Source organism: Procambarus clarkii, chromosome 83 (genome assembly GCF_040958095.1).
Source record: "Procambarus clarkii isolate CNS0578487 chromosome 83, FALCON_Pclarkii_2.0, whole genome shotgun sequence".
In the NCBI taxonomy this organism is placed as follows: Eukaryota; Metazoa; Arthropoda; class Malacostraca; order Decapoda; family Cambaridae; genus Procambarus; species Procambarus clarkii.
In genome coordinates this window covers 10472292-10497368 of record NC_091232.1, presented here as the reverse complement: position 1 = coordinate 10497368, position 25077 = coordinate 10472292, and the positions used below count along the sequence as shown (strand labels likewise).

General features: G+C 42.3%; 3 protein-coding genes across 5 annotated transcripts; 2 read left to right on the top strand and 1 right to left on the bottom strand.

Annotated features, from left to right (window-relative positions):
• Positions 1-3203: 3203 nt before the first annotated feature.
• LOC123768863 (uncharacterized) lies at positions 3204-11690 on the top strand. Its single transcript, XM_045759655.2, has 4 exons — positions 3204-3421; positions 6454-6742; positions 9550-9703; positions 11472-11690. Exons 1-4 carry the CDS (start codon positions 3419-3421, stop codon positions 11584-11586), a joined length of 561 nt encoding a protein of 186 aa, XP_045615611.1. The 5' UTR covers positions 3204-3418; the 3' UTR covers positions 11587-11690.
• LOC138358446 (germ cell nuclear acidic protein-like) lies at positions 7118-8788 on the top strand. Of its 3 annotated transcripts, none has more exons than XM_069316385.1 (2): positions 7118-7347; positions 7420-8788. In XM_069316385.1, the coding sequence occupies exons 1-2, from the start codon at positions 7136-7138 to the stop codon at positions 8681-8683; spliced, it is 1476 nt and encodes a 491-aa protein (XP_069172486.1). In that variant the 5' UTR covers positions 7118-7135; the 3' UTR covers positions 8684-8788. The 3 variants fall into 3 exon arrangements, with proteins under 3 accessions (XP_069172486.1, XP_069172485.1, XP_069172484.1); XM_069316384.1 differs by having other exon boundaries at positions 7118-8095; positions 8138-8788; XM_069316383.1 differs by having other exon boundaries at positions 7118-8543; positions 8577-8788.
• Positions 11691-20008: 8318 nt separating the features above from the next.
• Positions 20009-20698, bottom strand: LOC123768864 (uncharacterized). Its single transcript, XM_045759656.2, has one exon. The coding sequence runs from the start codon at positions 20696-20698 to the stop codon at positions 20156-20158; it is 543 nt and encodes a 180-aa protein (XP_045615612.2). The 3' UTR covers positions 20009-20155.
• Positions 20699-25077: the final 4379 nt, after the last annotated feature.

Below are 25077 nucleotides of genomic sequence, written 5' to 3'. Positions count from 1 at the left end.
TATTCACTCTTCCGCCCTTGCCCTCACTCGCTTCTCGGGCAATGTTCGCGATCAGTCCCCTTGACTCTTTTTCATTTGCCATGTCTGCCCAGATTTTTTCATGGCAGCATCTCTCCAACTCTTATATTATCTAAAATTAATATTACTCTCCAGTTTATTTGTCATTCATTCGCTCAATATCGTCATACTTTGTCAATATATTTTCCCTGCTTTTATGTTTCTTGCCTTTCCATTACGTTGTAATATATTTCTTCATTCTCATAGCATCATATATGCTTCTCAGATTGTTTATGTAAACTATTCAATTTTATGCTGCTGACGTCAACATCTTATATATACAAGGCAGTGATATGACCGCATCTAATCTTGTCTTGTTCCTATGAACTATGACCAAGATTCATCAAACCCTTAAGTGTTCACTTAAGACATCTGTCATTCTTTCCTCGATCACTGTGGTATATTTTGCATTTATTAAACAGCTTACTTGTCCCTTGATTCCATTTATGCCCTGGACACCTATTATACGATTCATCTCCTACAGATGAATGTAGGAGGATCCATACCTGTAGGAAGTCTCCTACAGATGAATGTAGGAAGATCCATACCTTTTTACTAAATCATACATAATACGTTTTAAACCCCCTCATTCCCCCAAAAAATAAAAACATATATTTATCACTCTTGTCACCACACTAAGCCCATACGATCACATCATCATACAAATAAACTAATCTAATTTATTATTTATTATAGTGTTAGAAATTATATATGTTGTAAATTCACATTGTAAATCCGCAGGAGTTATCACTAGTAACTGTTTATTAAGCTTTAATAAATATGCTTTATGCTTTAATGCTTTATGCCTCTATGCTTTAATAAATTACTTTCCTTAACTTTTTCCCATTGTTAGTAAATACGTCAGAAATTCTCTCCAGTCTTCGCATTCATTATGGTTCTCTTATAACTGCCTAGACACGCATATCTTAAATATACAAGGCAATATATAAGATATGATATATATTATATATACTACATAACCTTCACATTATAGGACAGTGGGATTTTAATACTGCTAGATTCTCAGCTTAGCTGGAAAGTGTATATATTTTAGACGAACGCAGCTCACATTCGTACATAGTAATACACATAAACATAAACATAAATAAACATTTTTGGGGGGTCTATGTATTTAGTTCCTCTGCCGTACCAAGAGCGTAATATATAGCAATCTATATATTATGTTTCCTTATTATGCAATCTATTTAATTATGCTTCCTTGCGAATGAGCCGGGATCATTGGCCAGTGATTAATTGAATGTTGTTTATATTTTTATATAAACAACATTCAATTGCATCCACTTTATATATATCCTGTCATCCTCCACGTCCTATATTTTTGCATCTATGTTTTACTTATTTTTAACCATATACGTATCTTTAAATTTATACATTTATTTAAACTTGACCATTAAGCATTTTAAACTAAATATGGTGAAATTTGCAATTCTTGTTTCTTAGCAGAACTGTCATAGAAAATTATAAATAATATATCACCTTCATTCACCAACAATATCATATATATAATGACCTTCAAATCTATATCCCTTGTTATATTAAATGCATCCTGAGATGTCCTGAAGACGAAAGAATTCCTATAACACACGGTGCTGTGAAGAATTTATATATAAACAAAAGCGCCCAGTGATTTTATACAAATAATTGCTTTATGAAGTAAGTGTCCTGATAATATTGATGCAGGAATGAGGATCGAGATAGGATACGGGTCAGTGAAAATAATTCTGAATTCGAAAGAGGTGAGGCAGGATAATTGATTATCAGGAGAAAGCACAGCCATTACGACCATGCAGGGTTAGGGTAAGTTATAAGGATAAGGATTTAGGATAGCACGGAGAAAAAGAATAGTGCCCAACCACTTGGACAATCGAGGGATTGAACGCAGTCCTGCAAGAAGCGAGATCGTCGCTCTACCATCTAGAATTCGAAAGAGTTTAGCTTGGGTATGGGTATCATGTCTCCCCGTGCCCAGCGGCCTGGTTAAACACAACGCAACAAGTTTTCTTTGATAGTTCTTGCAGGCGATTGTGTGCTAAGTCAACCATTACTATCATGGTATTGTTTGTTGACTTCTCAAGGAGACGCAGTCTTTACTTTGGTGAGGGTGTGAGTGATGGTGTTGATGGATCTGTATAGCGAGTTCTGGTGCTGGTGGATATGTCCCGTGTGTAAGTGTTGGTGGATTTATGTAGTGTGTGAGTGTTGGTGGAGCTCTGTAATATGTGAGTGTTGGTGCGGGTGGATATGTCCAGTTTGAGTGCTGGTGGATATGAGAAAAAACTCAGTGACTGAACGTGCCGACAGTCGTCACTGGATCAAAAAATTATCGTCTGCAGGAGCTTCATTGTCGATTTCGTGCAATTGAGAATGTCCTCACTACCATGCCTCTCTCTCTCTCTCTCTCTCTCTCACCCTCCCTGATGCACCCACCCCATACACTCACACCACAACGCCGTGCTCGAAACATTTACCTGCGTGAGAGGCGTGATGTGGGTCACCAGCGCGACGGAGGAACCAACAACGTCACGTAACGGCCGCCTCGACATATGGTCTAGCTTGGCGTTACCTAGTAACCCGCCCTGGTCCCATTCCGCACTTGCTGCTCATCTCTGGTCAATAACAAATCATTTCTTTTAGGTATACACGACCAATTTCTACATTAGTGACGTATAGCAAAAATGTTAAATTTTCGCAGGTAAGATGGAAATCTGGTATCTTTCTTTTAACAATTAATAAAATTATGATTGTTAACGTTAATGGAACCACCGCTTACCTCTTACGATAATATCCAAGTTGTGGGCCCGCACAGTCCGAGGTGTGACGTCATGGCTTCGGCTCTCCGCTATTGGACAGCGGTCATGATCAACATACGCTATTCGTGCATGTGATTGGGTAATATGTGCCATACTCACCGACCGAGCCAATAACATCTGGCAAGCTTTTCCCTCGTATTAGAAGTTAGCCTTTTTGTTTCTCAGCGTACATTGAAAGCTTATTGAAAATGTAGAGCATGTATTATAAGAAACTTCCTTAAGCATGTTTCGAGAAATGAGACGAAATATTAATGTATATCAAGCAGCAAAGAGGAAGCAAAACGGAAGTAGACGAACCAGAGCGTGACGAAACGTGACCTGTAGCGTGAGGACCCTGGACGCTAGGTAGTATTCTCCTGCCACGACGGCGCGGTGTCACGCAGCGTGTTGGTACAGACTCACGTGTTATATAGACAGTGAGGCCCAGAGACCTGCTCAGTGCGTCGCTTCTTGCTCATCCAGACACTGCCTCCTGGTCCCTGGCCACTACTCATTCACACACACACACACACCACCTGCAGCATCCAGCTATGGTGAGCATCTTGGATATTATCTCTCGTCTCGCAGTCGCTTTTGTCTATGTGAGACATATGGGTAGTTTGGGTATTAACATATACACAAGTGAAAGAAAAATAGTCATAGCATTGAACTACTGATGACCGAGAGAACAAGAATCAAGCCTGTAAGAATTAAACGTAGCAAAGGAGAGGAGACATTGTACGAATGACAACAATAATAGTACTGGAGCCTTAATTCTACGCAGCCACGTCATAAGAGATATGCGTGAATGACCATGTGGTCAGTCAGAGCACAATTGACGGAGAATTCATGGAAAACGACAAGATGTGCGAGAGCTGAAAGATTTCTGATCTTTATAACCTGGGACCAGATTCACGAAGCAGTTACGCAACTACTTACGAACGTGTGCATCTTTCCTCAATCATTGACGGCTTTGGTTACATTTATTAAACAGTTTACAAGCATGAAAACTTCCCAATCAACTGTTAATATTGTTATGAACGGCCTCCTGGTGTTTCGGAGCTCATTAACTGTTTAATAATTGTAAACAAAGTCGCCAAAGACTGAGAAAAGATGTACAGGTTCGTAAGTGCTTACGTAACTGCTTCGTGAATCTGGCCCCAGGAATCTAAGCTGCCTCAGAGACGTGCAAGCTGAGTGACCTCGGAAAAAGGAAAAAATGTTGACCCCTGATGAGATTTAATCATGGATACTAAAGGAAGTGTAGTTGCCTAAGGTATTCCCCTTACTGCTAGTTTAAACTTGCAACTTCAGAAAAAAAGAACTTCCATAGGTAATCAGGAGAAGGTGCTTAGCAAATATGACTATAGCCCTTTAAAGGTTTGTGATGACAAATTAACACCTTACATGTTAATTACCCTAAAGAACAATTATCATAAGGAGCGCATCATGTCAGTCATCAATGTTACTAAAAGTCATGTGCAAATTTTAATGTTTAATCTCAGATACTCATTAAATATTACAAAAAATGCTCTAATTTAGAACATGTTTAGTGCTCCAAATTGCGAGTAAATATGAAAAAAATCTCCCGTTTAGACAGAAAATATATACAGAGTACAAATACTTTGATATAGTGACAAACAAATCCTAATTTCTACATTAATATCTGTGGTCTGCTTCACCTGCACCAAAGCCGGTGATTTAACACACATGTCAGCCTCGAGATAGGAAGTCTCGTGTTTGTGAGGCCAATGATGTCAAGCCCACTGATGTCAGTCCGAGGGTAAGCACCAGAATCTTGAGGCAAGTTTATTGAGTACAACTCCCGCATTACGGGCTAGTCATGCCCGTACCACCTCTTGGGTGGCTTAATCTTCATCAGTCATCAACCTCCCGCACCACTTCCCCCAACTGTGTTTGTTGTTGATGAAGATTAAGCCACCACAAGAGGTGGCACGGGCATGGATAGCCCGAAAGTGGTTGATGTTTGAGTGAATGTGATCTTTGGTTTGTTGTTGTTGTTTAAGATTCGCTACTTGGAACAAAAAGTTCCAAATAGCACAGGGTTTTGATGAGCCCGTAGTAGACCTACCTGGCACAGGAGCGGGGCTGTAACTCCTGAGTGTGATCTTTGGTCGTGTAACATCTTGAAGTGTCTCTGGGTCTCTGTCTCACAGTGTGTGGGGCGAGTGTTAAAAGATCCTAACAGATGCCCATAATGGAAGCAGAAGTGGCTTCCGTGTTTGCCAGTGGAGTGGATGGGCATGTCACTAGAAAGTTTCCTAACCCGGAATTACACCCGCCAGGTTTTATTGTGTTTGTGAACCTTCCAGCAATATCTCCAAAACATTACACACGCACCCCACCAATTTGTTTTATTAGAAGCAAGGCATGAACAGAAACAAGTCAACGTTGGTGATGATACACGCTATACAGATTAATGCATATTAAAATGCATCTGGAACAGTGATGACCGTTAACTTTTGATAACTTCCTCCAGTATTGTTCGTCCAGTAACTAAATGATTCACATATTTACATAAGGAAATCGTATATGTATAAATTAAACAGGAGCAGCCTGTCGAGCGTAACGAGAGGAAAACAGTAATTGTCAAAGGCAAACGGCCAGCTAGGAAGGCTCTGTAGCACCGTCTGTGTTGCAGAATATTCAAGAGTTCCTAAATGTAACTTAGAATGCGCTATTAAAGGCAAGTTTGATCAAACTGAACGATAGTTTCCCAGATGCACTCAGGTGTCATGCCATCACCGGTTATGGTGTCATGCCATCACCGGTGGAGGACGAGGGGGGGAAGGGGGAGGAGAATGAGATCATATGGATCAACATCTGGCGCTACTATATTACTGTTGTGTTACTATATTACCTTCATAATTATCATTATTTCTCATGTAGAACAATATTTAGAAACGTTGATTTAAACATACATTTTTTCTGGCCTGATTTAGCGATACATGTTTTTCTAGCCTTCCTTGTATGGTAATAAAGCGGTTTCTCGCCTCCTTTTGGTAATGACACCGTGAAGTATTTTACGAGAAATTGCCTTGTCTGGAACACAGCGGTGGGAGAAACCCAGTAATTTTCTCCCATTAAAGAATGATGATACTCCCTCCCCCACCTTCCCCTTCATGTGGGGTTTCTGGGCCCCTGTGGTGGCTTGCGTGACTATTTTTCCAGATCTAGAGTGAGAACAGCGGTTGGTGGCGTTGGCAGGCAGTCAGTTCACAATGGCCATGGGGCCCGTTAACATGCAGGTCTCCTTGCTCGTGCTGCTCTTGGTCTATCTTCAAACTGCTCCTTCCCTTGCTGGTAGTGATGAAGAGGCTCGTCTCTCATTACCAGAGCACCAAGAGGGGCAACCATTGCCAAAGCAAAATCTTGTCGGCGAAATACCACGGCAAAAAGGCAACTATCAGACACTTTGGAAAAATGACAACTACATAGTTTACATAGTGGCTGCCCTCGCCATTACCGGCCTCTCTCTTCTTTTCCCCGACACTCTCACCATCAACACCACAAGTCGTCGTCGCCGGGAAACGGGTGAGTAACGTGTCCATTATTGTTGTTACAGGCGCGCATGACCCCCGTCGTCCTTGCGTTTTCTTGCTGCCTGCTTGTGTTCGTCCTGCTCCCAGCCACGCCCGCCCAGGCCCAAGGGGCATATAGGGTCCCACGGCACAGGAATCGCTGGTGGGCCCAGCCTCGCTCACTGTGGTCCCAGGCACGGTCCATGATGCCTCGCCTGTACACAGTAGCCTCGGACGCCGTCTCCGTCTTGGTCCTGCCTGCGCTTGCTGTCTTGGCCATATCAGGCTTGTGGCCAGAACGTCATCATTACCAGATCAAGCGCGAGGCGGACGGTAAGTAACCGTGTCAATAAAATCTTCTGGTGTGTGTGTACTCACCTATTTGTGCTTGCAGGATCGAGCATTGACTCTTGGATCCCGCCTTTCCAGCTATCGGTTGTTTACAGCAATGACTCTTGTCCCATTTCCCTATCATACCTAGTTTTAAAAGTATGAATAGTATTTGCTTCCACAACCTGTTCCCCAAGTGCATTCCATTTTTCCACTACTCTCACGCTAAAAGAAGTATATGTGTGTGTGTGTGTGTGTGTGTGTGTGTGTGTGTGTGTGTGTGTCAGAGGGGCGACACATACCATCTTATTTCAACTGGAATGTTTCTCTACGATTTATTAATTCTTTTTAATTCATATAATTTGTGTGTAATAACAATAGTATACTTAGAAAATAATGATGTTAAAGGTTATTTTCTTGTATTTGTTTATTAGCGGGGCCGTGAAGTCTCAGGGCATGGAGAGTTTCTTAGGTCAGGAGAGCTCCCAGGTCGTGAGCTCCTTAGACGATGAGAGCTCCCAGGTCGTGAGTTCCATAGACGATGAGAGCTCCTTAGACGATGAGAGCTCCTTAGACGATGAGAGCTCCTTAGACGATGAGAGCTCCTTAGACGATGAGAGCTCCTTAGACGATGAGAGCTCCTTAGACGATGAGAGCTCCTTAGACGATGAGAGCTCCTTGGACAAGCAGAGCCCCGAGGGTGTTACCTTCTTGGACAAGCAGAGCCCCTTGGACAAGCAGAGCCCCTTGGACAAGCAGAACCCCTTGGACGATGAGAGCTCCTTGGACAAGCAGAGCCCCTTGGACGATGAGAGCTCCTTGGACAAGCAGAGCCCCTTGGACGATGAGAGCTCCTTAGACAAGCAGAGCCCCTTGGACGATGAGAGCTCCTTGGACAAGCAGAGCCCCTTGGACAAGCAGAACCCCTTGGACGATGAGAGCTCCTTGGACAAGCAGAACCCCTTGGACAAGCAGAGCCCCTTGGACGATGAGAGCTCCGAGGGTGTTAGCTACTCCGGCAAGAAGAGCTCCGAGGGTGTCAATTACTCGGGCAAGAAGAGCCCCGAGGACGATGAGAGCTCCGAAGGCGTGAGCCCCTTGAACGACGAAAGCTCCGCGGGTGAGACAGTTTCACAAGGCGTGAGTTTGAGCAACAGCTCCCAAGGCAAAGGGGACGACATCATCGTGACGACGCTCGTTGACGGGAAGGTAGTCCAGAACGAGCGGTACTCGCTGGCCAAGCTCCGACGGGACTCGTCTCCGTCTGCAAAGGTTGGCGCCATTGGCCAAGGGAAGTCATCTTCGGGAGTAAAGGTGGCCGCCAATGGCCAAGTGAAGTCATCTTCGGGAGTAAAGGTGGCCGCCATTGGCCAAGGGAAGTCATCTTCGGGAGTAAAGGTGGCCGCCAATGGCCAAGTGAAGCCATCTTCGAAAACAAAGGACAGCAGTGAGAAGACGCCTCCACCTTTACCAAGTCACGAGGGTATTAACAAGACTCGCACAGCTCGCGACGTGAGATCCGTGAATCGCGAGATCACCTTATACTGTAACGACAAGGAGAGTAACGGACTCCTCACCATGCTTATTACGGTATTCATCATAACGGCCGTCATCTTCCTGTTTTATATCGTGTGCGGGATTATCTACTGTGTCAACGAGACTTACGAGGGTGCGGGTTCTGCTATCGGCGAAATTCTCGTTGATTTCCAACTGGTGGATAGATCGACGACCTCGAGCGGTCAGACATCGACGAATGTTCTCGCCGCGCTAGGTCAGCCGTCGACACCCGTCCGCGACACGACAGGTCAGCCGTCGACACCCGTCCGCGACACGACAGGTCAGCCATCGACACCCGTCCGCAACGCTGAAGGTCAACCGGTTACACCTGTCTCCGCCGCGGAAGGTCTGGTATTTTCACCTGACACGCAGCCTGGAAACAACTGACATCTCAGGTCACTGACTGACATCTGAGGTCAGGCACAAACATCATCTATTTTTTTACTTTCGCTACTCATTTCAGGTTATTTTTGTTTTGTTTTTTGTTTTTTTGTTGCAGTATACAGTGATGAAGGTCGCGTGTAGTGAAGATGTTACAGTGGTGTAGTGTAGTGAAGATGGTTACAGCGATGTAGTGCAGTGAAGACCAGATTGGTATAGTGAATATGCTAGTATTAGGCCCCTGCGAACACACACATCGTAACGGTCCCTATGATTCCCTTGTCACAACTTGTAATAAAGTTGTTACATCTTGTTATAACCTTTTTATGACGCATTAGAACGTTGTTACAACTAGCTATATTGGTTGTTACAACTTGTTAGATGATAAACCTTGTTCGAATGTTGTAGCAACGTCGTTGGTTCGTCGTGTATTTGGCGCCATGCTACCTTATTTATGTAAACTTCTGATGATAAAAATAACACCCAAGTCGTTCGCAGTTACTGCTTGAGGGAGTCGTCTCTTATAGTAGTGTTGATTGGCTCTTATTCCTGCTCTAAATTTCATTGCCTTGCATTTATCTGGGTTAAAGTCGTGGGGTCATTTTCCCGAGCATTTTCCCGATGCTTTTTCTATGTTGTTTTGCATATTTTTAAATCGTCCTGATTTATTGATATGAATGCATCATTTTCTTCATCTTGGTAGTGTGTACTGACCTAGTTGTACTCACCTAGTTGTGTGTGAGTGCGTGTGTGTGTGTGTCGGTTTATCAATAAAAAGGTCCAGTTAATTATAACCAAACAACGAACCACATAATTCCTGAGACCATTTGCTTTCAGCCGCACTCCTTAACATTCCGATACGTGGCTTACAGAGACGGAGAAGGTTGAGGTGGGGGGGATGACGGAGTACCTACTGGGCGTATACCAGAAGGCCATCGAGTCTGACTTGTGCATCCAGCGGCTCGCCTGCAAGCTGGGAGCTGCCTCTACATCCCTCAAGCCACACCACCAGAAACTTGTCCTCAGGTGAGTCGAAGACCAGGCCCCGTAGTCACTATGTCCCTAGGTGTCTTCCTATGGCTCCATGTGGGTAGATGCCACAGAATGTGAGGATATTTTTGGTTACGGTGGATATAAGTTAGGTCAGGTTAGGTTAGGTTAAGTTAGGTTATTTCAGGTTGGGTTAGGTTAGGTCAGGAAGGAAGGAGTTTATCAGGGGAAAGCACCAAGCCATTACGACTATATAGCACTAGGAAGGAGTCAGGATAAGGATTTGGGATGGGACAGGGGGAAGGAATGGTGCCCAATCACTTGGATGGTCGGGGATTAAACGCCGACCTGCATGAAGCGTGACCGTCGCTCTACCGTCCAATCGAAGTGGTAGGATGGGGGGGGGAGAGAAAGAACATAAGTGACACAACTTTACCAAATCTATATACAGGAGTAAGCACAAAATTTTTTTGCTTTTCTGAGATAGATCTTATCGTGTCAGCTTGGTGGTGCTTGGGTTACCAACATAAGAAAGAGCCAGCATTATTTTATTTTTACTGCTAAAGTGATACGATCAAATGAATTAAAATAAATACATTAATAACACTTGAAGCAAATATAAATATATAACAAATAATCATTTATTAAACTGATATATTAAACAAATGATCATATACCCGCAAAAACAGATACATACTAAACAGGTACATTTTAAACAAAAGTTCAGCATTTCCAGGGAATAAGCATTCAAGTGACACAGTTAACGTAGAAGAACGGTATATGAGGGCGTGTGAGGGGCTCATGATAGGTGGGTGTTGGACAGGATAGACGAGACAGTGGGTGTGGACGTGTGAGGGGCTCATGACAGGTGGGTGTTGGACAGTATAGACGAGACGGTGGGTGTGGACGTGTGAGGTGCTCATGATAGGTGGGTGTTGGACATGATAGACGAGACAGTGGGTGTAGACGTGTGAGGTGCTCATGACAGGTGGGTGTGGGACAGGATAGACGAGACAGTGGATGTAGACGTGAGGTGCTCATGACAGGTGGGTGTGGGACAGGATAGACGAGACTGGGTGTAGACGTGAGGTGCTCATGACAGGTGGGTGTTGTAGTGTATTTTAAAGGGACTCGCCCACCTGCTTTACATGTCACTTGGCCTCATTATACAAATATTTGTCTGGGTCCCATATTTATTTGCCAGGAATATTATTAGCATAAATACCGATTTCTCTTCTGTTTTCTTCCTAAAAACGTGTCTGATTTTTGTTCGACGATTTCCTTTTAGTAATGTTTTCACCAATATTTAATACGATATTTGAGACCATGTTATTATCTTCTGCATCTAAAACTGCAGAACTTTCTTACTAAAACTTCTGCATATATATATATATATATATATATATATATATATATATATATATATATATATATATATATATATATATATATATATATATATAATTTTACTGAGATAATATACTGTACATATATATGCATAAATTCTAGACATACCCAAGCATTATAATAACACCGCTGGACAATACACATTCTGGTTTTGTTACTGAAACCATCTGAATTGAAAATAAAATTGCTTGATAAATCTTTTAAATCCTTTTGAAATACACGAAATATAATTCAGTCGTCAATATAATAGTTTGATATTATTTATTTATACACTTTTGTTTATAGGAATGTACTACAGTATTTCATATTCTGTGCAGAAAATAATATGTTTGACTACATAATATACCAGAAGCACACAGTCGTTGGTCAGTAACTGGTCCATCTTCCTCTACCACAGGCTCCTGGGCTACGTCACCTCCTCGAGATACAGCAACTTGTTCACCAAGTTCAAGGCCGGAGTGAACGAGGAGAAGTGCGAGACTTTCGAGTGCTCTGTCATCGACAAGAAGTGAAGAAATCTTCCGAAACCTCCTCATCTATTAAGAATTCTTGATGGGAATTCCAGTTCCGCAGAATTTAGTTTTAGCCAAGCATCCTGAGCAATAAATGAAGTCGTCTTATTGTCTCGTCTCTTGAGACTGTTTTGAGTGTGGATCATAATTCCACAGTATTCAGTTTCAGCCATTAATAATGACACTTATTTCTGATTGGGAATTTTATCCTTTGCTGATAGGGAATCCAGGTGGGAATTAATATAATTATCTCGATCTGAAAAATTTGTGTAAACATCGTATATGAAATATTAACAAATTCCTGTTAATCGTCTTGGCTTGAATCTGCAAACATTAGCTAACACAGAGAACCTGTATTTTTTATCGAAATCAGCATCAAAATTTAAAATTTAATAACAAAAACTTATTAAAATTTTTTTGGTTTCTAGTTTGGCTAGTGGCCTATCAGTTTCCCGAGCGTAATTAAGGCCTTGAAGCGAGCTTACTGACCAACAAGCAAGTATACTTTAGTCTTGAAAATAGTCCATGACTAAAGACAATTCTCAGTGTATATACACTGAGAAATAAGATACACCTCTCGGTGTATATATCTCTTCGATTACAACTCAAAATACTCATTAATAACGACAGAAACACTGCTGTCTAAGTGTCGATGATAATTTATACAATCATAAGGGGATGAATGAATGATTCTATTACAATTCTGCATTTTGCATATATGCATTTTATTTAATAAGATATATCAGATAATATATTTTGAGATAATAAACATTTGCATTAACGTCTATGTTCACAGTAAAATTCTGCGCAAAACAAAACAAAAATTTCAATTTGCCAAATCTAAACTTAGGTAGAAGAATCAGTCCCAGCTGGGCTGTGGTTCCCTGGGGCCAGATTCACGAAGCAGTTACGCAAGCACTAACGAACCTGTACTTCTTTTCTCGATCCTTGGCGGCTTTGTTAACAATTATTAAACAGTTAATGAGCTTCGAAACACCAGGAGGTTGTTTATAACAATAACAACAATTTATTGGGAAGTTTTCATGCTTGTAAACTGTGAAATAAATGTAACAAAAACCGTCAAAGATTGATGAAAGATGTACACGTTCGTAAGTGCTTCGTGAATCTGGGCCCCTGGTCTCTTCAACACTCGTAGGTATATGCACCAATTGTTAGTTTAGGAAATAAGATAAATATAAGTCGTATAACCTCGATGCAAGATTGTGCACATAACGTGGATTTAGTTTGGAGTTTGGGAGCAGGAATAAATCTACCGGTGCCAATGAATATGTAAAAATATGCACACAATTCCACTGCTGTTGCACTTCTCAAATCCTCATTCTTAATATTTGTTCGTCCTGTATTATTAAAAACGACATTTTCTCATATAAATTAATATTATTATAATATATTAAGAATTTTATGTATAATGAGGATTAGAGAGATTAGGTTAAGTGTCTGGGTACTGTTGGCAATTATATTTATTTACAGTACGAAGGTGAAGTATGAAGAGTTGCGTGTCTTATCTAAAGTGTTTCTCGTTCATAAAGAGGAGGAGCGACTGCTGCATTAAAGTGCATTTGGCTTTATCCTCATTTTGAGCATAAGCTGAGCATGTAGATGTGTTGTATCTCATGCATGTGTTTATAAACTTTAAGAGTTGTTTTAATAAGTGATTGAAGATCAGTAAAGATTTGGAGACACTTATCATTGCAATATCTTACGGCTGTATTCACAACCCAGTTTTATTTCAAGTTTGCTAAATGGAATGTGAATTAGGCTCTTGATTATTTAATGTTATGCAGATATATTTTAGTTAAATTTATAAATAGAGTTCAAATGTAGAGTATGGCCGCTCGACGCATCATAGTCTGCTAGAGTGGGCCTTGGTCCTCTACAAATCAACTTAGCAAACATTTGCCAAGTCGACTTTCTCTCAATAATGTTGATAGGTTCTTTCTCTCACGTGAGAGAATGACGTTGTCTCATTCTTAACCGTTTCATATATATATATATATATATATATATATATATATATATATATATATATATATATATATATATATATATATATATATATATATATATATATATATATATATATATATATATAATATACATATATATTAAACAAATGTGTGTGTTTTATTATTATTTTGTTGCATTTGATTTATATTTATATATTATTTATACATGTTTTAAATGATAATATACGGAAATAATTTATTCAGACGTGGTATGTTTATCCTCGTGTCATTCATCTTGAAATTTATTGCACAAAGTGTGTGTGAGTACAGTATATACCATTCAGATAATGAATGGTTAAGTGTCCCAGCATCGTTGTGTCGAATGGTCTTCATCTCTGCTTCACGTAAATGGTTTTTATCCTCTGATATACTTGGTCACATTTTATAACATATCGTCAATTTGTTAGAAAATGCTTGAAACAATTTCGCCTTGATTGAGATTTTTCCGAACCAAAAATATATAATTCACAGGTTCATAGATTCAGTTCAAGGGATATACTTTATTTAATCAATTACAAGCATAAATAAACAAATAAATTACCTTAATAGTGATGAGATTACTACTTTTCTCAGATAGCTTGCAAATTTGTATTATATCATCTAGTCAGCATTCTCTCTCTCTCTCTCTCTCTCTCTCTCTCTCTCTCTCTCTCTCTCTCTCTCTCTCTCTCTCTCTCTCTCTCTCTCTCTCTTTCTCTCTTTCTCTCTCTCTCTCTCTCTCTCTCTCTCTCTCTCTCTCTCTCTCTCTCTCTCTCTCTCTCTCTCTCTCTCTCTCTTTCTCTCTTTCTCTCTCTCTCTCTCTCTCTCTCTCTCTCTCTCTCTCTCTCTCTCTCTCTCTCTCTCTCTCTCTCTTTCTCTCTCTCTCTCTCTCTCTCTCTCTCTCTCTCTCTCTCTCTCTCTCTCTCTCTCTCTCTCTCTCTCTTTCTCTCTTTCTCTCTCTCTCTCTCTCTCTCTCTCTCTCTCTCTCTCTCTCTCTCTCTCTCTCTCTCTCTCTCTCTCTCTCTCTTCTCTCTCTCTCTCTCTCTCTCTCTCTCTCTCTCTCTCTCTCTCTCTCTCTCTCTCTCTCTCTCTCTCTCTCTTTCTCTCTCTCTCTCTCTCTCTCTCTCTCTCTCTCTCTCTCTCTCTCTCTCTCTCTCTCTCTCTCTCTTTCTCTCTCTCTCTCTCTCTCTCTCTCTCTCTCTCTCTCTCTCTCTCTCTCTCTCTCTCTCTCTCTCTCTCTCTCTCTCTCTCTCTCTCTTTCTCTCTCTCTCTCTCTCTCTCTCTCTCTCTCTCTCTCTCTCTCTCTCTCTCTCTCTCTCTCTCTCTCTCTCTCTCTCTCTCTCTCATCTATTTCTAACCATAAAATGAACATATTCTTTCCCGTTTTATCCTCTTTTCTAGTCTGTTTTGTCTTTCTGCGAGGCCTCCTTGATGGTCGTCAGGATCCTGGAGATGTCGCTAATCTTATCATGAACCGAAGTCACGAAGGCAGGATCGCTGAGCTTGGAGGCTGGGTCCTTCCCTCCGAAGACCGACTGCGGTGGCGGCCAGACCTTCGCCATGAGCCCAAGGCCCGTCAGACCAATCCCCACCAGCAGGACGACGCTCAGTGCCTTCCAGTACCCGCAGTCGTCGTCGAAAAGCAACGGGGAGCTGCAGGAGACGTTGACAGTGAGAGCCAAGATATATATGAATGCATCATAGGCTCGAGAGTTAGCCAATACATTTTTGGAGACAAGGGATTTATGTAACAAATTACCGAGTGATATACATGATGTGTGATCGCTAAATTGTTTGAAGCGAAGGTTAGACATATATGAGTGAGTTTGGTTGGGTATAAGTAGGAGTAGCCTCACAGGGCTCAGTAGGCTTTCGGCAGTACTAACACACATCATAGTGGCTTTGCAAAAATTTCAAAATACCAATCTTATGTAATCTCGCAACCCCAGTGTACCTTCTTGTAAATAAAATTCTTATTATTATAAAAATTATCATTAATTGAAGCTTGAGAGGTGATACCCAGGATCTAAGATCACTCACAACAAACACAACTCGTATATAAGTACACGCATGCATATTACTTTTCAAACACAAGCATATAAAACTGTACTCACTTGCCGCCAGGTGAGGGATTCATCTCATACTCGATTGAAGATGGAGGCGGAGGAAGTCCAAATAAAAGACCCTGGCCACTGGACAGTACAGGAGGGGGTCCGTACAGAAACCTGAAGCCTCCTGCTGGCGCTGGAGGAGGCCCGAACTGCTGATTTGGGTCAGAGGACGGAGGAGCTGGCGGAGTATTGTCAGGGGACTCGACGAAGGACTGGCTGGGGGCGTCGTGAGTCCGCACTCCAGCAGTTATCACCAGCATCAGCAGCAGCGCGGGTATTGGCCTCATCTTCGCCAGGAACAAAACACTGATTTTTTAAATTACATGAGGAGGAAAGGTGAATTATTTTATGGCAACATTGTAATAATACGTAAACCTACAAATTGACACATTTTAGTGTTGTTCGCCTGGATAGCACATAGTATTATTATGGCAGATAATTCCATACTTAGAAACGTTTACAAGTTGTTCCAGCAATGCTTACACATATTTATCACATATCAAAAAAGGAAGTTACAAATGTGAAGAAAGTAATGCTAATGTAAAACAATAAAACTTAATTATAGTATCCCTGCAAAGTTGAGAAAGCACTTGTAATGTTTGGTGTTGGGCTGAAGGTTTAACAACCTCTGGAGGGTTATCAAGGCCACCACAAGAGCTTACTAAACAACCAGCAAGTATAATTTAGTCCAACATAAACATATCCTAAACCCTCATCGTAACACCAGATGTTCTACCCAACGCCCTTTCCACTCGCTAGACCCATTCAGTGGAATAGGATTCTGGAACAAAAAGAGGAAAACCAGTGGAATAGGGAAAGGTGTGAAATGTATTAGGAAAATAACATATTGTGCTACAAGGAGAAAGCAGTAAACATTATGAAGCAATAAGGGAAGATGTTGAGCAGTAGGGAAAGAATGCGGAGAATCAGGATTACAAAAAAAAAAAAACCTGAGGAGCAGGATTAAGATTTTGTTGGCCCCTGGGCCACAGGTACTTTGGGGCCCCTGGGCTACAGGTACTGTGGGGCCCCTGGCCTACAGGTACTGTGGGGCCCCTGGCCTACAGGTACTGTAGGCCCCCTGGGCTACAGGTACTGTGGGGCCCCTGGCCTACAGGTACTGTAGGCCCCCTGGGCTACAGGTACTGTGGGGCCCCTGGCCTACAGGTACTGTAGGACCCCTGGGCTACAGGTACTGTGGGGCCCCCTGGGCTACAGGTACTGTAGGACCCCTGGGCTACAGGTACTGTGGGGCCCCTGGGCTACAGGTACTGTGGGGCCCCTGGCCTACAGGTACTGTGGGGCCCCTGGCCTACAGGTACTGTAGGCCCCCTGGGCTACAGGTACTGTGGGGCCCCCTGGGCTACATGTATTGTGGGACCCCTGGGCTACAGGTTCTGTGGGGCCCCTGGCCTACAGGTACTGTAGGCCCCCTGGGCTACAGGTACTGTGGGGCCCCCTGGGCTACATGTATTGTGGGGCCCCTGGGCTACATGTATTGTGGGGCCCCTGGGTTACAGGTACTGTGGGGGCCCCCTGGGCTACAGGTACTGTGGGGCCCCTGGGTTACAGTTAAATATATGTGTATACATATATTTCTAAAATATCTAAAACCTTATTCCCAATTTCCAATATTATTAACGAATCAACTAGGTAATTTTGCTAAGTGGTTTGGTGACAGGCTTAGATCCCATTCACCTCGCTACGGTTATTAATGACACGTCAAATGATCACTTGACAACCAGTAAGAATACATGAGTCCTTTGACACAGTGTGGCGGATACTACGAGCAAAGACCAGTTGTTAGTGGTCAGTTGTTAGTGATTGCCTGTGTTTGATCGTGTGCCCAGCGATCATGGCAAGTATTTCTGTGTTTTATTAAGGCAGTGAGCTGAATCAGTTTTAAAGATGGAGCAATCAGCTTCAACGCGAATTTCGCACCAGTATACAGAGATGAGTACTTACCGTCAGTAATTACTGGGACAGCTCCGGGTCGCCGGACCTCTTCTGTGACCTGCTAGAAACTGACCTCCCACTAAGGCCTGCGACCTACTTTTAGCGCTGAGAGACCTCCCTGAGATAGGGGAGGAGGGGGGGGGGAGGGGAGGATCTGGAAGGTGCTTCCTGATTGGCTGCTGGCTCCCACTAGGCAAGGTCATGTCCTTTATGCTTGATAATTCCCTGTTAGTAATTTATTATCAAAATATTTGCCATTTTTGTTGGATCAACTAAATAATTACAAATCTTAGCACATTTTTCTCCAATGTCTTATAGAGCCTTTAAGATAGCTCTTTGTACCTCTGAAATGAATACAGAATTATCTGCAGTGTGACGCGTTGTAATACCTCTCTTGTGTCTGTCTCCAGGGATCAGGACAGGAGCACCGCCACTGGGTTAAAATATTCCAAATGATGGCAGAATATTGGATAAATACATCGGTAAACATTAGGGTGATTATATCCAAGTATATAAGTAATATTGATGTAAAGATATGCTCTGGGTTTTCTTGGTATTAACCGTTACCGTATGCGACTATAACACTCCAATATCCTATTTACAGTCCATCTTGTATTAATCATTACTACAAGTGACCAGCTTCCCAACCGATAGCGGTGAACACTATATATCGGTGTACATACACTCTTAATTTAGCACTGAATTATGTCTTGGGTTATAGTATAGTATACTTGCTGATTGGTCAGTAAGCTTTCGTGTCAGCATTAATAACCCTTCCAGGTTGATAGGCATAAAGCCAGCCTATCAACCCTACACAAGGTAAACATACAAGGTAAACACAAGGTAAACAAAGCCACAAGGTAAGGTAGCCTTAAACCAAAACATGCCCATAGATCTGGCCAGGAGTAAACTAAGGTAGGCGAATGGCAGAGGGGCTGTGCCAGGTAAGTTCACAACGGGCTCAACATAACCCGTGCTACTTGGAACTTCTTGTTCCAAGTAGCGAATTTTAAACAACAACAACAGCCAGAACGGACTGAACAGCGTCCCCTGGGGACCAAAGCGGAGACCTTGTGGTGAGAAAGATACTGGGGGGTAGAAATAGCCTTAGCTACTCTTTCCCTTTGAGGTGTATTTTATTGTCTCAATAAACGTACTTGAACTTGAACTTGGTGAGAAAGGACTTGGTGACCCAGGACACCGGACTTTGAGTTGCTTCTTATCTAGCATTTCTTATCTAAAGTCTTGCTGCTTTATGTAGTTGTGCAGGATTAGTTTTCTTACTAAACATGTTGTGTATTTACTTATATGTGAATTTGTTTAATATTAGGTTGTTCACTTATATATTTGTGGCTGATTGTTTAATTGTCTTAAATCAGTCCATTCGTTTGTATATATTAGATTGTACGTTCTGATGTGAGACACAAGACAAATATGTAGTTTATATCAAACTCGGAACACAATCACCGCAGACACCACTATCTGCAAAACTAAGAAAATTAATATTAATCCCTGCAAACACATAAGTATAGCCATACACTACACGCACACACGCATACACACGCACACACATGTCTGGTAGCTGAGCTGACAGCGCGTAGGACTCGTAATTCTGTGGCCCGGGTTCGATTCCCGGACCAGGCAGAAACAAATGGGGAAAGTTTCTTTCACCCTGATTCCCCTGTTACTTAGTAGTAAATAGGTACCTGGGAGTTAGACAGCAGTTACGGAGCTGCTTCCTGTGTGTGTGTGTGTGTGAGGGGGGGAATTAGTAGTTAGTTACAGTTGATTGATTGACAGTTGAGAGGCGGGCCGAAAGAGCAGAGCTGAACCCCCGCAAGCACAACTAAGTGAATACACACAAGTTTCTTTCGGCAGATGCCTCTGTTCACTTAGCAGTAAATAGGGACCTGGAAGCTAGATAGCTGCTACGGGCTGCTTCCTGGGGGTTTGTGAGTGTGAAAGAAAGAGAGGGAAATATGTAGTAAATATGCAAGAAGAAAAATAAGTCGAGAGTCAGTACATTGTACAACCGACGATTAGGAAGGCGGGACCCAAGAGCTAACAGCTCGATCCAGCAGGCACAAAGAATAAACAAATTGTAAGTTCCCATTCTCTCTGCCTGTCTCTCTCTCTCTCTCTCTCTCTCTCTCTCTCTCTCTCTCTCTCTCTCTCTCTCTCTCTCTCTCTCTCAAAGTTTAAAAGAGAGGACTGGGAATTTTAGGCCTCGCCTGACGCAGATGGCATCCACCTTCACCTGCTTCTCTATACGCATTTTGATAATTAAAAGTAACAAATGAACCAGTAAAGAAGATGATAATAAAACACATGTGTCAGTTGTAGGTTACTTTAATTTATTACTTTATTTTGGCTGGTGACTATCAAGTTTATAAATTATATAGATATAATGTTATTACGAGTGAGTGTATGTGTGTGTGTATGAGCATGTTATGTGTGCGTGTTGCGTGAGGTGTCCGGTACAAGAGCACGGCTGCCTCAGTACTTCTTGTTGAGAGCTCGGAACACCTTCTTGGCCACGTCGTACATGTCGTCGTACGAGACGCGGATGGGGTCGAGGGTGCGTGCATACGTGGTATCGAAGTACGAGACAGCCACCAGCAGGGCTCCGACGACCACCACGCCCACGGTCACCAAGAGCAAGAGGTCGCTGTCTTCCTGGAAGTCAAAAACGCCCTTCTTGTCTTCCTCCTGCACCGGATAGTAGTAGTAATAATATCCTTGCTGGTCGAGGGAGGCAGAAGGCTGTGACGTGGCAGGCTGAGGACCACCGTACGAGGAAGCAGGAGCAGAGGCAGGTCTTGGGGCAGCAGCAGCAGCAGCAGGAGACTCGGGATAGGAGGGCCGAAGAGAAGCATCCGAGAACGAGACTGAGGGCCGTAGAGGAGGCTCGGAGTACGAGTAGGCGGATTTATCACCAGAGCCGAAAGTCGAGGCGCTGGAGTCCGGGGACCTGCGGCTGTGTGCGTCCTCACCACTCACACAGGCAGCTAAGGTCAGCACCAGTACCAAGCTCTTCATTGTAACAATCTGGAGAAATAAGGATAATATCACTGAACAAATCCACAAGGGCCGTGACGAGGATTCAAACCTACGTCCGAGAGCATCCCAGACGCTGCCTAAATCGACTGAACTACGACATGGTAAAAGAATTGAAACCTTGTGGATTTGTTCATTTGATGCATCACGCTATTGTGATTTCTGTGTGTAATATCACTATAAGTCAGAATATTACAAGTAATAACAATAAAGGAAAAACTCACAACAATGCGGTAGTGGTTGAATGAACGTGAAGGCAAGGCCCAATATATGTGTAAATGTATTACAAAATAAGTTTTCGGGTGCAAACTACATCCTTTCTCAGCACCTCGAGAAAGGATGTAGGTTGCATCTGGAAATTTGGTTTTAATACACTGACAGATATATTGGGGTCTTTCCTCCCCTTTCAATAACAACAATAATAATGAGAAAATAATATTAATGCTAACAATGCTTCCAACTGATGATAGTGGAAGAGGTAATAATACCAATTACAATATAAATACTGCATATCTAATACTTGTAATAATAATCAAATGATAATAGTGATACGAATATAATTATTATTATTATTATTATAGTCATGATAAGTAATTATCAAAACGCATCATAATAATAATAATATTATATTAAATAATAAGAACAATTTACATTGCACCAATGATAATAACTATAATGATAATATTTATAATAATAATAATAACTGAAATATTTATCATGGAATCACAATTTGCTGACGTGTAATATCTTCACCCCATAACGTTAGGAGATGCATCTAACACCTTCATATATTGTGGCTTCAACGAAAGCTCGGATAACAAGACGCTAATCAGCCATAAATGTGATACGTCCGCCTCCCACACGCGGCGAGGACACCAGGGCGTTTTTCTCTTAGGTAAACACGTGTCCTGCCGGGCCCCATCCACGCCATCATGACCCAGGACGGAGCTCTGCATCTCTCTACATGTAGGTCAGGCTAGAGATGGCAGCGCGGAGGCTAACCATAGCCTGTGCTACTTGCCCTGCTCCTGTGCCAGGTAAGTCCACTACGGGCTCACCATAGCCCGTGTTCCTTGCCCCGCACCTGTGCCAGGTAAGTCCACTACGGGCTCACCATAGCCCGTGCCTACTTGCCCCGCTCCTGTGCCAGGTAACTCCACTACGGGCTCACCATAGCCTGTGTTCCTTGCCCTGCTCCCGTCCACTACGGGCTCATCATAGCCCGTGTTACCTGAATCTAAAACAACAACAAGATGGCCGCGGGACTGTTATTAAGTCATGACCCTTATCTCCTGCCATTGGTCGAGATGGCCTACCCCACGCCCTCCCCAGGGCAACTCGTCTCCCTATTGGCGCGTAATGAGATGCTCTAGTTCAATTGGTCATTGGCAAGAGGTACTAGTTGTTTGGCCGCAGTTGACTGGTTATGGTAAGGTAAGAGGCATCAGGCAAGCAATGGGCTTATTAAAGTGAGAGGATTTGTTTATTTCTGTCGTATAAAGTCTTAATAATAACGAACCGTTCTCGATATTCCATCAACTAGTGCACACAGTTACGCCAGAGTTCATCTTCCTGGGATTCTCATAACGAAAGGGTTTGGGGATGGAATATATACATCAGTTATATACCGATTTAGGGGGCCTGACGGCTGAGTGAACAGCGCTTGGTATTCGTAGTCCTAAGGTTCCGGGTTCGATCCCCAGTGGAGGTGGAAACAAATTGGCAAAATTTCTTTCACTATGATGCTCCTGTTCATCTAGCAGTAAACAGGTACCTGGGAGTTAGACAGCGGCTACGGGCTGCTTCCTGGGGATTTGTAACTAAAAGTAGGCCTGGTCGAGGACCGGGCCGCGGGGACGCTAAGCCCCAAAATCATCTCAACATAACCTCAAGATAGATCATAATCAAAATATCAACTGCACATCAGAAATTGATCAGTAAATAAATGTTACGATAAATATTAAAGCAAATTATTATCTAGAAGCCTCTGTGTAATTCACTCAGCAGGAGTCAGTGTGAAATTATATTAAGAAATTATCTTTCATAAAAAACTTAGCCACTGGACCGTTAACACAAATTATCCACTAACTTTTGGAACAAAGGTGGACTAGACAGTGGAGTGGAATTCAAGATCATTATCAGTTAAGAGCGAGCAACGTTTAAGATCCAGTGTTTCAGACCCAGTGTTTCAGATCCAGTGTTTCAGACCCAGTGTTTCAGACTCAGTGATTCAGACTCAGTGTTTCAGACCCAGTGTTTCAGACCCAGTGTTTCAGACCCAGTGTTTCAGCCCTAGTGTTTCAGACCCAGTGTTTCAGACCCAGTGTTTCAGACCCAGTGTTTCAGCCCTAGTGTTTCAGATCCAGTGTTTCAGACCCAGTGTTTCAGATCCAGTGTTTCAAACCCAGTGTTTCAGACCCAGTGTTTCAGACCCAGTGTTTCAGACCCAGTGTTTCAGACCCAGTGTTTCAGACCCAGTGTTTCAGACCCAGTGTTTCAGACCCAGTGTTTCAGCTCTACTTACAGTTTAAGCCAAGCACTTAAACAGTTTCGCCGGCAGACGTGTGGTCTTTGAGTACCATAACGGCGCTCCTCTAGATAATATATCCTCCTGAGGAAGATATATTATCTATGAACAGCGTTAGCAGAGTAAATATATAACTGATGAACAAAATATATGACTATTATATGAACAAAATATCTGTATAATCTGTGAGAACAGTGTCGTTGTTCAGCATGGTTACCTCGGTGAAGCTAACATGATTATTGTTCCAGAAAATGGGAAACCAAATCCACACGCTATTTTGAACAGTAAGAATAGTAGTTATTTTTTGCTGCGTAATAATAGTAATAATTTTGCGCTGTAATAGGTTTGGAAAATATGTATATTTTAGAATTATTCATAATAAGCATACAGAAGACATTGGTATAGTTACCATATAGGAATTTTATATACACCAGCTATGCACTGATCTTTGAAAACCATACATTGCCCTGTTCGTACCATACACTGACCTTTTCCAACCATACACTGATATTTTCGTACCATACACTGACCTTTTCCAACCATACACTGATGTTTTCGTACCATACACTGACCTTTTCCAACCATACACTGATATTTTCGTACCATACACTGACCTTTTCCAACCATACACTGATATTTTCGTACCATACACTGACCTTTTAGTACCATACACTGACCTTTTAGTACCATACACTGACCTTTAAGTACCATACACTGACCTTTTCGCACCATACACTGACCTTTTAGTACCATACACTGACCTCTTAGTACCATACACTGACCTTTAATTACCATACACTGACCTTTTCGTACCATACACTGACCTCTTAGTACCATACACTGACCTTTTAGTACCATACACTGACCTTTTCGTACCATACACTGACCTTTTAGTACCATACACTGACCTCTTAGTACCATACACTGACCTTTTAGTACCATACACTGACCTTTTCGTACCATACACTGACCTTTTAGTACCATACACTGACCTTTTCGTACCATACACTGACCTTTTAATACCATACACTGACCTTTTAGTACTATACACTGACCTTTTCGTACCATACACTAACTATATGCATCACCTAATTACCATATCAAACTATACACTAATTCCACACTGCCAACATTAACGGTACTCTAACCACACACTCAAAAACGGAAACTTTACATGAAAAGTACTCTATCCATTGACTATTCATACTACTCATACACTATTCAATAGCCATACACTTAACTTTTCACATATCATATGGCAGTCATTACATAAGGTATACATATGGTTATACACGACTCATTGAAGAATACTGCAACAACCATTCACTAATTCCATAGTAATCATACAGTAACCATACAATAATCATATAATAACATTAGAACAGCCATTACACACAGCAAAGACACCGATAAATAGCATATCATAACCAAGATGTCACACAAACTACCAACATATCAGTCAATCGTAACCAAACATATTACACACTGCCTGCATATCACCCAATCATAACTAAACACATCATACACTGCCCACATATAAACCAATCATAACCAAATACGTCACACACATATCAGCCAATGCAACTCAGTGCAGTCCTTCCTCATCACATGGAACCGACCTTCCCTCTATCATTGACTTTAGAAGATCCTGACACACACACACACTCGCGAGACCTAACAGTGTGTGGGTCACTGCTCCACACTCCTCCCACTACTCCTGTGGCCATGAGAAGGACACCTACGGGATGACAGACGCACGAGAAGCCGTAGTAGAAGCTGGTGACGTCGCTGCTGGTCTCCGGACAGTGGTTCCCGAAGTGGGGCAGCCTCCGTA